The sequence below is a fragment of the Leopardus geoffroyi genome, chromosome D1 (genome assembly GCF_018350155.1).
Source record: "Leopardus geoffroyi isolate Oge1 chromosome D1, O.geoffroyi_Oge1_pat1.0, whole genome shotgun sequence".
In the NCBI taxonomy this organism is placed as follows: Eukaryota; Metazoa; Chordata; class Mammalia; order Carnivora; family Felidae; genus Leopardus; species Leopardus geoffroyi.
The window spans coordinates 89,434,935-89,449,859 of record NC_059329.1 but is presented as its reverse complement, the minus strand read 5'-3'; the positions used below and the strand labels follow the sequence as shown (position 1 = coordinate 89,449,859).

Below are 14,925 nucleotides of genomic sequence, written 5' to 3'. Positions count from 1 at the left end.
TCTCTCTCTCTCTAAATAGTTAAAAATAAAGCCTTTCAGGGTGGAGTCAGCAGGTTGGCATATGGAAGTCTTGGGGAGGCAGAATGATAGAGTGGCTTGGACTTTATATTCAGATACAGTTAGGTTTGAACCTCTGCTCTGTCACTTAGTGGCTCGACAAGCTATTTCTTTTTTTTTTTTAATTTCTTTATGTTTATTTTTGAGAGAGCAAGAAGAGCACAGATGGGGAAGGGGCAGAGAGAGAGGGAGACACAGAATCTGAAACAGGCTCCAGGCTCTGAGCTGTCAGCACAGAGCCCGATTCGAGGCTCGAACCCATGAACCGTGAGATCATGACCTGAGCCAAAGTCAGGTGCTTAACTGATTGAGCCACCCAGGAGCTCCTCAACAAGCTATTTCTTTAACTCTCTTGTTATGCATTTTCCCAGATGGAAAACTGGAATGATATTACTTCCCTTTTCAAGCTGTTGAGTAGATTAAGTGAATTAACCTATGCAAATTTCCTAGCACATTGCCAGGTGCTTGAGAAAGTAATTTCCTTCTCCATTCTGTTCTCAGGGGTGTGGGATGAGCACAAAGGCTCTTTGAGACCTTCTACTGTCTCTTTCCTGTTTATTCCAATTTCCATGCCCCAATCTTCTCTTCCCAGGATGTGGCCAGGTTCTGCGAGCCTCAAAGGGTCAGATTTTGTTGGAGAGCTACCCTCTAAATGCTCACTGTGAATGGACCATTCATGCCAAACCTGGGTTCATCATCCAGCTAAGGTAAGGGAAGGGGCTGGGGTCAGAATTAGGGAGTTTGAGGTTATACGGAAACACAGTAAGAGGACTGAGTGCCCTGGATCCTAGTGACCAAAGGCTAACCATCAGAAAATTCAGAAAATGTACCTTATTCAGAAAATGTACAATGGAGTCTTTTGTTTGTTTGTTTGTTTGTTTGTTTGTTTGTTTGTTTTTAAACATCTTGGCAATTCCATGGAATAAACCTGGTCAAAACTACGACCAATGAAATGTTTGTCATTCACTGCCCTAGAACAGGGGTTGCTTAGGTAATTTTGAACCAAGGATAACACCAACAAAACAGAATACTGATAGCAGTCTACCCATCCACAAATCTTTACCAAGTCTTCCTGTTCACCCAGTACTGGGCTGGGTTCTATGGGAGGAAAGTGAAAAAATTAAAAGGCACGGATCTAACCTTCAAGGAATTTATACTCATCAGCTCCTTTCGCTGATGTCCTCAGAAAACAACAACCACATCTGTAACAAATAAACCAATTTTTTCACTTGCATGGAAGATAAGTCATCTCTTCTTATGAAGCTTTGGGGTCCTCACAAATATGCAATTTATGCCATAGTACAAAGTGTAGATCCAGTCTTGTAACTGTAGATAAATAACACAAGAGAGAACTGTTCACTGCTGCATCCTAGTGCTGGGAACAGTACGCAATACACATCATAGGTGCTTGATAGATACTTGTTGCATGAATGAACATTGAAAGAACTTCTCCCTGCCTCCAGTGTATCTCCTTTTTCCTGGCAAACACCTCTCCTTTAACTCTCTAGGGAATCAGAGTGACCCACTCACCCCTAGGATTTCTAGGGATATTGTCCACTTAGCTCTTCCTTTTCTAACCGGGGTGGGGGGAGGTTGGCAGTAATGGAAATTTCTAATCTTCTAGGGCATGGGTTTTCAATAAATATTTTCTGGATGGATCAGTGGGAGTTTCCACATTCCAGCTGGCTCCTCAAATGGCTTTGTATCCTCTAGGAGGGACCGCATGGTACCCTGCCCGGGAAGGATCCAGCAAAACAGGTCCCCTTCTCAGTTCTCCTCATCAAGGCTGGCCCTCAGTGGCTGGTCTCCCCATTCCTGTAGGATCTGGGGTTGGGAGTGAGTCTCATCAATTGGACTTTTCTAGAGGAAGATTAGCACAAGGAACATCTGAAGGCCCACACCCTCCTGCTTACGGTGCTTCAGGTGGGGTCTGCCAGAGATGGTGAGGGGAGGTGTTAAATGCTGCATATTATTTCAGCACCTCAGGGACCAGGCCAGATGGTCCCCTTAAAGGGCCCCCTTAAAGGAGGAGCTTCTCCAAGATCCAGGATATAAAGGAAATCTGTCCCCAAGCAAAAACCCAAAATGGTGGAGGGATTGGAGAAGCACATCACCTGCCTGGGAACGCCCCTAGGGAGGCCTGCAAATAGGTAGATTTCTTTCCTTCTAGTCAAATCTGGACTTGCTGCCCAGTGATAATAATAATAATAATAGGAAGCACTGATGCATATGTACAGTGTTCAGACCAAAAGCCAAGCGGTCTTCCCTGATGCCCCTCTTTCTATCACCTACCACAGCCAGACCACCACAAAATCTATTTTATTACCTGTAAAATAATCTCAAATCCGTGCACATCTGACTCTAGTGCCGCTATTCCACTTTATGCCACCACAATCTCACCTCAGTTCTCTCATGTCTTCCACTCTTGCCAGCTCTGCTGCTTTCTCTCCTCAGTGACAAAAGTGACCCTTTAAAATCCTAAGTCCAGTTCTGTTGTCGAAACCTTCCAGTTTTTTCCCATGAGACTTGGAATCAAATCTGGATTCAGGATGCTGGATCTGGATCCTGCTCTCCTCCTTAGTTCATTCCAGTCTCCTCTTTACACTCCATCATGCAGCATCCCTGACCTTCTTTCAGTTCCTCAAATGCACAAAACTCATTACTGCTTCAGGGCCTTTGCACCTGCAGAGCCCCCTGCCTGGGCCTCTCTTCCCCATGACCTTCACATGACTGGCTCTGTTTCATCATATAAGTGTCTGCCCAGATATCAAGTTCAGAGGGGTCTTCCTTGACCACATTGCATAAAAAGCTTACCCTCCCCAGTCACTTTTCATGCTTTTACCCAGTTTATTTTATTCACAGTGCTTAATACTCTATGAGATTACCTTGTATTCTGGTTTCCTTGCTTATTATTTGTTCACCAAATCAGAACTACTCTCCATTAGGGCAGGCACTAGTTGGGTATATTTAGTTGGGCCACCGCTGTGCTTTCAGCACCTAGAACAGCGCCAGCCACAGAGCGGATAGATGTTAAGTACATGAATGAACGAGGGTATGAACATAAATACAACTTGGACTGTCTCATATTTTGGTCTCAGAAAAAGCTGTGCTCTCTTTTGGGTGGTGGCCTTGTCCCTCCTCCTTCCCTTTTCAGACAGAGTTACTAAAGTCTGGAGAAAGAACTCATCTGTCAAGGCCCACTGTGACCTAGCAGTGGCATCTGGATGAGAAGTCAGGTCCTTAGATATTAGACCACGTTTCACAAAGCATGATTAATGGCCCTTACAGTCCTTTACAAAAAGTTTTGTGATAAAAACTTTGTAAAACAAACACTAGCCATACGTAGTTAGAGGGCTTCTTTTTCGTAAGATCCTTAGGTGCATTTAAAATATACTGATTCACTATGTTCTAGTGTTCTCTAATCCTGACTATTGAACATTTCACCCCAAGTGGTAGAAATAGACCCTTGTCCCAGCTTTTCAGGTGGCAGTTGTGCACTCTTCTGTCTTTTCCTGCTTCTTCTCCAAAACTCGAAGGAGAAGATACAGATGTATATTCTGTGAACTCAGTACCCAGGCATTCCCTTGGGAATATTTTGAAAAATGGCTTTTCCTCTCTTGCTCTGGGATGTGGCTGCCTTCTGTCTTGTCTGTTGGCAGTGGAAGCTTGTGTTCATCTTCTGCTTTTTTGATCTGATGTATTCCAGTATTTCCAAACCTGAGACCCTTTTAGGCAAACACACGTTTATCAGATCTCCCCCATTTCTGAAATTCAGGTATAGTGCTACCTTTTCTACTCTTTGGGGTAAGAATTATTGCTACCCAGAGGATAATTACCTTCATATCCTTCCATTAAAATAGAAGAATGTGCAGAGATTTTGTTCTTTTATTGAGTTTTGCAAGGCAATGTATACTTTTTCCATTCTTCACTTGTAAAATTATACTATAGTATCTATTCAACCATATCTTCATCAATATTTGCTTGGCATCTCTATATGCCAGGCACTGTGTTAGGCACAACCAAAACATTGATGGAATAAGACAGATGTTCTCTCCTACACTCAAGAAATTTGCAGTCTAGTGGAGAAGATAGGGATTCATGCATGTGAACGCACGCGCGCGCGCACACACACACACACACACAAAATCAAGAAGATAAATTTGAGGAGTTAAAATTAGTATCCTCACTATGAAGAGAACAGAGGATCTCCTTTAGAAAGAGTTGTCAGGGAAGTGTCTTTGAGGAGAGGATATTTAAGGTGAGGCCTGAGGATAGGAAGGAACCAGCCAGGCAGAATGGGTGGAAAAGTACCCCTGTAAGAGAGGCCAGCTATGTGCAGAGATTCTCTGAATGGAATAGGTACTCCCTCTGTCTGGGCATGCACATACACATGGGGACAGCAGACGTATACATGCCCCTCTGTTAAAAGAAATTCATCTCATCTCACATTGTCCAGGACCCTTTTTCTATCAGATCAGGCCAGTGGTACCACTCTTCTGAGACCTGTTCATCATCTGGTCTGGAACTTGCTCAGGGGTCTCAGGAGTCTCAGGATGGTCAGGGTCCACCTGTTTTGTGCTGTCACTCTCTCCACCCACAGGTTCATCATGTTGAGTCTGGAGTTCGACTACATGTGCCAGTATGACTATGTTGAGGTCCGTGACGGGGACAGCAGCAATGGCCGGATCATCAAACGCTTCTGTGGCAATGAGCGGCCAGCTCCTATCCGGAGCACAGACTCTTCGCTCCACATCCTCTTCCATTCAGATGGCTCCAAGAATTTTGATGGCTTCCATGCGGTATTTGAGGAGATCACAGGTAAAGGCCGTGGAGACAAGTGTAGCATCTTATGGCTATGCTCCAGACGAACATCTCCTTTCTGTGCACGTCTCCTTCTCCCTGCTCAGCCTTATTAAAACCCAGTGGGCTGAGTTCTCAGAAGCAACCTACACATCGAGAAGGAAGAAAGAAATGGGGACGTATATTTCACAGATGTTCACCAGAAACATAGCTAGGAATTATGGACGCCCTCATATGCTGGAGCAGGGAGGGGGTAGGTAATTTGTCCAAGGTCACAAAGCGGTTGGCTCTATGGATCACACTGGGGGGGAATCTCATGGTTAAGAGCATTAGCTTTGGAGCTCTGGCAGATTAAGCCGTGTGACCTGGGGTAAGTTCTACTTCTCTGGGCCTCAGTTTCCTAATCAGCACATAAGGGAATATGCCTAGATCCTGCTCCATTAAGGAGGCTCTGGGAGATGGAGTGGACGAAGAATTTAGCCCAGTGTCTGGTATGTAGGATGCACTCAATAGCTGCCCAACCCTAGGCCTTCCCTGAGCCTCCCTCTGTCATCTGCAAGATAGGCGTCAAAAGTGTTTAACTCAGTGGTGAGGGCCACTTACTTTGTGAGCAACTCTGAGCTTGACTTTAACTCCTGTCCTATTCATATCAGGAAGTAGGATTTGACCAAAATGCGCAAAACGCTCCATCCTAAGGAAGCCCCCTCAGCTCTCACTGCTCTGAGATTGAATTGCATCAGGTTTTACAAACTAAGCCCAGGCTTAAAGTTCTGGGGTTTTTTAAGTACCCAATTAGGCATCGTTGTGGCATTTTGATCGCTGTGGCTTCCTACGGAAGGTATGATACGAAAGACTCAGGAAGAGTGATGGTGGCAGTGGGATCATCCTTCTGCAGCCTTGTCCTTTTGGTGAGACTGGGAGACCCCCCCCCCCCCGCCCACCTGCCCATCCCTTGGAATGTCTCCACATGAGCTCTCAGCAGCTGCGGCTCCCCTGTGTGCCTGCTGCCTTCACAGAGGATGTCCCCTGTAGAGCTGTGTGGGCCTGGGGGTTCTGGAAGTGTGCTTCTGTGGTGTGGTGTGGTCAGCCTCCGGCTGATCCACCCCCTTGGTAATACGTGGCTGGCCGAGGCTGGGCAGGGGGTGGAGGGGTCACACTTGAGATACTTATGTGGGTACTCGTGACAGACAGCAGGGCTGGCTGTCAGGGAAGCCAGGTAGAAGCAGTGGCAGCTTGCCAGCTTGTGACCCTGTGACTAAGGGGAGGGCCAGGAGGGTCTTTTCCTCTCCCGAAGTGGACTCCTCAGCCCCCTCTGGAGAATTTGGGAAATTCTGGTCTGCGTCGTCAAGTGGAGAGTAGCACTCGTGGCTTCTCACACACCCTGTTTGCATGTGTGTACTTGAATTTTCTCCTCAGGCTAATGTCACCTCCTCTACACCTGTGCATCAAATCCCAACCTTCAGGGTTTGTCTCCCATTCATCCTCCTCTGCTGAACCTTCTCTCTTGGTCCAACGGGTTGTGACTTTGCCCTATTTTGAACGTCTTACAACACTCTCTCCCCTTTCCCAATGCTAAGTGAATTGTGCTTCAGGTGATAGTCGTATATTTTTTGTCAAAAAGCCCTGATTTGGTAAACACGTGTCCTGTTCATCTTTCTGTCTCTCCAGTTGCCTCACACAGACCAAGCACTCAGTTTGGGCTTGTGGAACCGGACCCAGCGATCTATTTCCATGTCAGGGTAAATGAATGGAGGGTTAGTGGTTAGGACACAGACCTCTGTTTCCCAAAGTATTCTCTGCAGAAGAATAGTTCCCTGTAAAATGTAGGTTCTGAGGCCAGATAAGCTTGGGAAAGGCCAGACATGATGTGCCTTCTTAGATATCTGCAGTGCACACTAGGACATGGAACATTCTGAGTTCTGCAGTAAAGAAATCTGGTTCTTTGCCATTTAATACCAGTAGCACTTGCCCACCATATTTGAGCTTAGAACCCTTTCTTAGTTGAACGTATCAACATCTCAAGACACTAATGTTTACAGAATGTATGTTAGGAAATTCTCAAGTATGCTTTTGACAGTGTCATGGAGATCTTCCAGTTCCTTCCCCTAGTACCCAGGACCCTGAGCTTTCTTAAAAAAAAAAAAAAAAAAAAAAAAAGGATCTAAAGCTGCCTGAGGACGCCTGTCTCCCCTGGAGTCTTTATGGGAGGGGTAAAGGCATGCTTCCACTTTAATCCTGTGGTGTGCCTGTTTATGTTGGCTTTAAGCTTTTCAGACCATAGAAGCATACTTCTGGGGCCTTTGAAAATATCAAATAACATCAGATAAGCACCGATTTTAGGCATTCTCAAGTGATGGTAATGTGGATCTAGTAAAAGAAGTAAAAATATTGCAAGAAGACTGCAAAAGGCAAGTGAAAGACCCTGGTCGAGGCTCCAGGCTTGAGGAAATTGACTCACTGCAGTGACACTGAGGGAAATTGCCTTTTCTCTTACAGCATGTTCCTCTTCTCCCTGTTTCCATGATGGCACTTGCCTCCTTGACAAAACCGGATCTTACAAATGTGCCTGCCTGGCAGGCTACACCGGGCAGCACTGTGAAAATCGTGAGTATGCTTCTGGAGTGAGGGTTGAGGAGTCACATGGGGCTGGCATGAAGAGGGCTCTGGGAGCTTATGAAGTATGTTGTTTCTTGGTGTTTAGGACGGTGTGTCCAGGGTGGCACATAATGTGGACATTCCCGTCGAGTGGTTCTCGGGGCTGGGCTGCCTCTGAGTCAGGATATTTGGAACCACTTGGGTCTTCCCGTTGACATTTCCACATCTCCCCCACTGCATATAGTTCTCAAAAAGATATGCTTTCAAGGGCCTGAATAATATCCAGAGCTCAAAAACACGGAAGAAGTGCCAACAGGAGAAAGCCACCATCATAAAATCTCCTGTGGCTCTCAGTCTGAACTCCCTGTCCTTTGCAAGATCTGAATTTTGGAGTTGTGCCCCAGGGAAGCATTTATAGATTCCAGTATGTTGTTGCATGGTCTGAAGCCATCAGCAGAGAGGAACTCAACATCATGACCAGCAATCATTTATCAAGGGTCACTGGTCACCAAGCCTTGTATATGACATGTGTCACAACCAAAGTTTGAGACCTGAAACAGGTGTCATGGACTGCAACTATCAGCATAGAATGAGATGCGCACAAGAATAAGAAGAATCAAAATTTGGGGAGGGGTGCAGGGGAGGAAGCAAAGGAGGGCAGATAATGGCATAGGCAGGGGTTCCCCCCAGCAGATCCTGCGTGGTGAGTATGAGTCAGGAGATGTATTAGGACGTGCTCCCAGAGAAGCTGGCAAGGGAGTGGGGAAGCTGGACTGGGAAGGGAGGGAAGCCAAGCAAAGGTGTGATTTTAGGCAAAATCCAGCCTCAGTGGAATCTGGAATGTAATTTATACCTCTGCGTGTATCCTGGCTTTATAGCAAGGAGCTGGGCTTCCATATCCCCCTTGCAATCAGCCATTGACCCAGGGCTGCCCTGGATGAGCGGGAGAACATGACTGACGTTCTGTGTATGTGGGATGAGTGGTTCCAGTAGCCCTTGAATAGTCAAGGAGATCTCAGGTGCAGGCCAATGGAAGCAAAACCATATAGACTAGCATGCACAGGTACTTTGGGGTCGTCCTATAAGGTGCCTGGTCTGATGGCATTCTATAAAGTTCAGACATTTTCCAGTCAATTTCGTCAGTCGTCCTTATCAACAAGGCAGACGGAAGCCGTGGCGTCAATAGTGTACCCTTGAGTGTGTCATTGCGTGGTGCTGAAACCATCCCTTGATTTGGCTTGGCACGGCTGACCTGAGCATGGTTATGCTGGGGGCTTAGAAAAAGATGTTCTGCTTCATGACTCCTGCCTCGTTGGAACCTGCTGTGTTGTGTGCAGGGCAGGGAAGAGAAATGCTGCTTTCTCTTTGTTGTGAAATTGCGTGTAGAGAATGAATCTGGAATCTCGACAATGGCAGATCCTGAGCTTTAAAGGGTTCAATTCAGAGCGAGAAACAAGAAAAAGGGGGAAGGCTTAATTTCTTGATGAACTAATTACACAATACTAGAGCTTTGAAAAACAAGGTAAAATTGGAGAGAAGTGAAGTATTATCGAAGAAGCCAAAATGCATTAAGAAGCTGGGTCCAATCAGGGCACAGGGAGGATTTGGGGGCGGGGGGCGGGAAGGGTAGAAATTGATCAAAAGTTGTGACTAAAATATTTATGAGTTGCTTATGAGTCAAACATTGACTTTTCAGCATTTCCATTTTGTCCAGAACACAAAGCAAAACAAAACAAATACATATAATGAGAAAGAATGGAAACTATGTCATTACAAACTGATTCATATCTTGAGTCACAAACTGGCTCAAATCACATCTGATCTCAAAACACCAGCATAGATGCACAAGAGAATTCTTCCTAGCTACTTTTTAAAATGTCCTTAAAAAACCATAGTTCCCTTAGTACCTTGTAGTTGTAACTGGGTGAAGGTACTGGGTATTGGTGGTGGGTATCTGATACATCATTTGCTGGCATTCATGTGGGGGACCAAATGTTTTATTATTTTTTTAAATAAGATTTAGGTTTGTTTTTCCTTCTAGGAAATTCAGCAGGAGTCCCCACTAACTCAATGAGGGGAACGTCACAAAAATTAGCTGTGACAGTTTACCTTGTAATTTCTGAACAAACCATAGCAGATTTCTAGAATAGCCTATTAGTTAGAAAAACCAAGAAGGAAAAAAACAAAAAACATTTACGTTATTGTTTTTCTCCTGAGTATACCACTGAACTGGAATAATCTCCCTGGAGGAAATTCCTTCAAAATGAACAAGAAACTCAAGCATTCTGGGATTCTTTGTACATTTTGAAATGCCTAAATTGGAGTAGACGTTTGTTTTACAAAATAGCTTTAAAAGCACCAAGTCAAATATTAATGAGAATTCCATCTTTTATTTATGTAGTACCAAATCTGATGAGGGGCAACCACATCATAGATGCTGCTTTAATGGTCTGCCCTCCTGAAGGCTTTGTGAAAAGGTGGATGCCCCTTTTAACAGATAAAGGATTTGAAGCAGAGAGCGCGAGGCACTGAAATTCAAAATGAGACGCTAGAATGCCACATTTCCCATGTTGGTCACGGTCTCCCAGACATGGTTCTCGCCATGTAGCTCAGTGGAACTGTGGGTGAACAATTGATAAGCTCTGGTCATGGCCTCATGGTCCATTTTGTATTCCTCTCAAAGGACTTACCTTCCCAGGTAAGCTCTGCCTGTCACTCTTTTCTAAAGAGCATCCTGACTCCCTGTCTCTCAATAGAAGCTATTCTCATTCTTTTCTTTGTGTATATTTAAGAATGTGAGTGGGACTGGAATAGAAATAGATTTTATACTGACTTACAGAAGGAATATGTGCCTATAAAAATAATCAAATAGTCCAGAGGTGTTTAAAATAAAGAGAACATGACTTTCCCTAACCGACCCTAGTAGACTGTTACTATGGTCCTTCTGGACTTTTTGCTATAATGTACAAACCTAAGTTGTTGAGAAACCAGTATTTTAAACCAGTGATTCTCAGTTGGGGATGAGTTTGCCCCCAACTTCCACCCTCAGGGGCGTTTGGCAACATCTAGAAACATTGTTGGTTGTCATCATGGGCGGGGGTGGGACGCGGGAGGATGTCACGGGCTTCTAGTGGGTGGAGGCCAGGGATGCCACTAAATATCCTACAACGCATGGACCCAGACCACAGAGTTATCTGGCCCAAATGTCAGTCATGCCAAGGTTAAGAAGGCCTGTTTCAAACAAAAGTTTGTTTTCAGTGTTCTGTTTTCAGTGCCTGTATCATGGATATTTTTTCCAGGCCACTCCATGTTGGTCTACCTCATTAAAAAAAAGGGGGGGGGGTGATTTTCTGTGTATTCCATCCATAGGGATATATATACAATTGTATTCATCTAATCCCTTAAGATGGACTTGATGCCGTATTTAATGTATTATTATAAAGAGAGCTTCAGTGAATATCCTAACATCTACCTGGTTGGTTCATATGGAGAGGAATTTTTGTAAGATAAATTCCTAGATTGTCGAGCTGTTAGTTCAAAGGGCACACATATTTAAACTTGGGAGAGCTGTTGCTGAAACCGTCACTAAGAGGTTTCACCGGTTTACGAGATGAGCTGTTATAAACACCAGTCCTCAGATTAAGAATTAGAACTCGCATTTGAGAGACAAGGGTCTGCTCTTGTCAAGTTGAAAATGGATTTCTTCTCCAAGGGAGACAAGTGGGACTGAGGGAAGATCTCATGGCCGGACTTCCTGGGGCTGTGAAGACAGAGGAGGAAGCAAGCACCCGCGCAGGCGGGCGCCTTCAGTTTTGGAGACGCTGTGAGAGCCCCCAGTGCAGTTGGACCATAGGTGCTGCCCCCTCGCCCCCAGGTGTCTCCTCAGACTGTTTCCCAAGGAGGAGTGACTTTCCCCTGCTCTCGGGTGACCTCCTCTGAGAGCAAAAAACGGGAGTGGCCCCCTCCTCAGCATTGGGGCCAAGCTAGCCTCCTGCCAGCACCCTCAGTGACCCCAACCTCCCTGGGCCACCGCGTAAGAAACTGCCCCCCCCCACCTCTTTTCCCTCTGAAGTTTCCTGTTTCTTTGTATGGGACACAAGGACAAACTAAGTTCTTGAGTAAATGGTGGGAATCTTGTTCTGTAAAAGTGAAGAGCGAGGGCTTCATTGCCCCGTTCCAGTTTCCATGTTGCCTTTGTTCCTCTGGCCCAGTTGCCGATGCCCGGGCTCTCCCCTGCATCCTAATGAAGGGCGATGAAATGGGCTAAATCTTGGGGCACAATGCTCACACTGCGGGCTCTGACGCGCTTTGAACAAAACAAACCGGCTTCCACCAATTAAAGAAAACGGGGGAATCTGGATTCGTTTGGGGTTTGGAGCATCAGAAGGTTTCCCGCTAGCCTGTCCCAAGGACTGGGAAGAAAGAGCCCCAGATGAGAGGCACACTTTATACTTTAGCTTCAAAGGGGCAACCGCATTTCTCATCAGAATAAGTGATTGGGAACTTGGGGGTTTTCATGGAAACGGTAATGCTGATGCAGTGAGAATGTGCCGAGGCCAACAGTGGGTCATGATCACCTCTCCGATCAGAGACGTAAGATGCGGAGCTTTGGTGGGATTCGTGCAGATTGTCCCAAGATCACTCAGGGGCGGCAGTGTTAAAATGGAATAGTTACCTGGATTTTTCGCCGTTCCAAGGGCCTGTCTTGTCCTTAATTTATGGAAGACAGGTGCAGCTTTGTCTGTAGTCTGGAGATGGTACATCCAGGGGTGGAGAGCTTGGGCTCTGTGGCCAGAAAGACCTTGGTTTGACTCTTAGCCTGCAATTTACCAGCCAGAGGACCTTGAGCAGGTCGTTTAACTCCAGCCTCATTCTCCCTGTTTACAAAGTTCAGAAAAATAATGCCAAATATTTCTCAGAGCGTTTGTGAGGATGCAATGAAATAATCCATATAAGGTGCTGAGTTGAGTAATAGGAGCCATTATGTTTTTTAAATTTTTTTAAATTTGAGCGTAGCTGACGCATGATGTTATATTAGTTTCAGGTGTATGACATAGTGATTCAGTTTCTTTATGTGTCACGCTATGCTCACCACAACTGTGGCCACCATCTGCCACCCTACGCTGCTATTACAGTATCATTGACTGTCTTCCCTATGCTGAGCCTTTTGTCCCTGTGGCTTATTTATTCCATAACCCGAAGCCTGTATCTCCCACTCCCCTTCGCCCATTTTGCCCATCCCCTACTTCCTTCCTTCTAGCAACCACGAGCTCGTTCTCTGTAGTTATAGGTCTGTTTCTACTTTCCATTTGTTTATTCGTTTGTTATGGCCATTTAAAAGTTTGGCAGAAAGCAGGGGACTCTCCAGATAAGGGGTAAGGGGAACAGCACCAGTTTCTACAAACTAGATGATTATGACACACCTTTCTCGGGGCTCCAGGGCTTAGGAACATTCTCCCTTCGACTTTCTAAGTTTCCTCTGTGAACTGCTGTTTGTAAATCATTGCCAGATACTAAGAACTGCTCCCTCTGCGTTTGCATACAGGCAAGAAGGATCTGGTTTTATCAGGGCAAGTAGACACTTCCAGTGTCGTTGTCATGGATGAATCCTAGATCCCAGGAGAAGACACCCACACTGGGCATGAGGGATAAGGAGCCTTTGTAACCAGGGCAGCTCAGAGTGGGGGCTTTGAGAAATGATGGATGGAGTAATGCCCCGGGAGGAACTGGATTTGGAAACTCCAGGGCAAGTTGCCCAAGCATCAGTGTTATCTGGTCAGTCTCCCTTTTTCTTATGGGGATTTTCAGAAGTTACTCACTTCACATGTGGCGGGCCCTATGTCAGTCCCCTGGTGGTCATATAGGAGACTGCTGCCCCAGGGCATCCCTTAAATGTTTCATTATATGTTTCGAGCAGTCTGGCTTGAGATGGTATGAGACGCAGAAGGATAATTTCATGAAGAGTCCTGGGGAAATCCATAGTTGTTACCCACAAGCACTTGATGGCCCAGAGCCTTCAGAGATTTCAGGGGCCCCAAGAAGACCATCAGCTAGTGGGCTGCTAACTCCTCATACACTTCCTTATACCTGTGCCTCCCGTCCACTTCTGTCCCTAACATGGAGATGAATCTCTGACATCCTTCTTGGTGTATTTAGAGGGATGCCATCCCATTTAGATTAAGATCTGAAAAGCAAAAGCTATAACTGAACACAATAGAAACTGCCTTTATGTAGTTATCAAGGTATTTGTTTGTTTAATAATTCAGGAGGAAGTTTCCTTTTCGTTTGGATCATTCCTTGTTGGGCGAACCTGAGTCTACATAGACGACATGACGCTTTAGCATCAACTCTGATGGGCTCTGCGGGCCTCCAGCCTCTTAGCCAGAGTGTTGCCATATCCCATTCGGGGTAAGATGCTTTGTGGTCAGCATACAGGGGATATATTTTGCGAGTCAGCAATCCCTCTCCTTATGGACAGCATTCTAGCAAGTAACAAGAGGACCAGTGAGGCCACATGGTCAACTTTCCAGTCTGACTGTCTCTAAGAGCTTGGGATGGAGCACCCATCAGTGTGGAGAGGGCCAGACCCACCACTGGTTTACCAAGAATTTGCTTCCATTCGCCTGCCCCTGACGGGGCCCTCTTGGCTTTTGCTTCGGCAGATGAGGTCACTGACACAGGACTTATTGCGGGAGGCAGATTTGATTTTGGGTCTGAAGAGGTGAAGAGGCAATCCATTAGAGCGGGGACGGGCTGTGTGCCACTGAGGGAAGGCACTGGGGGAGGCAAAGAGTAGAAGAGCATGAGAGCAAAGCAGAATGAGCTTCTGGTGGGAACAAATATCCCTGCCTTCCTGGACCCTGAGACTGACCCCAGCCCCCTGACAGAGGCTAGAGGGGGGCCCCACTTTTCTCTACAGGCTCCTGCCTTGTGGGATATTCGCACTTGTCCCTCACCCTGCTTCAGAAGATGAAAGCTTCCTCTCTGCAAAATGTAAGACCTTGTCACTGGCCTCCAAATACGAAAAACGACAAAGGTAGTTGCTCTTATTTGTGTCCTCGGCACAGGCCAGACTCTGTGCTTTATGTGACATTGTCTCATTCCATTGTCTCAACATCTCCACGGGGTGGGCACTATTATCCACGCCACATTATATATTCATGTAGCCGAACATTTTTGAGCGTCTGTTACGCTCTAGGCACTCAGGAGCTTGGACAGGGCTATACCGTATGTTTTTTCCCTTCTATTTGGCAGAACTAACCTTAGCCTTTCTCAAGTGCAGAGGAGAACATCCCATGCCACACAGTTCCCGGTCACAGCTTCCTCTAGTAAGGCCTTTGGTGATGGTGATGGTGGCGATGAGAATTACTAAGTGGGCAGAGTCTCTTAGGACTCTTCTGCAAGGTCATTCTCTTCATCCCCAAGGTTAAACAGAACCGAATTGCCTAGCCTGGGCCATTTTCATGGTGAGTG

The 14,925-nt window shown here is 45.9% G+C and overlaps 1 protein-coding gene across 3 annotated transcripts in view; it reads left to right on the top strand.

Moving 5' to 3' along the window:
* PAMR1 (peptidase domain containing associated with muscle regeneration 1) overlaps positions 1-14,925 on the top strand; it is a 158,790-nt gene that overhangs the window by 124,379 nt on the left and 19,486 nt on the right. For all 3 annotated transcript variants that reach the window (XM_045484979.1, XM_045484977.1, XM_045484978.1), the window contains 3 exons: positions 650-764; positions 4,658-4,875; positions 7,354-7,461. In XM_045484979.1, coding sequence (XP_045340935.1) covers positions 650-764; positions 4,658-4,875; positions 7,354-7,461 — 441 coding nt within the window. The remainder of the gene's footprint in view (positions 1-649; positions 765-4,657; positions 4,876-7,353; positions 7,462-14,925) is intronic.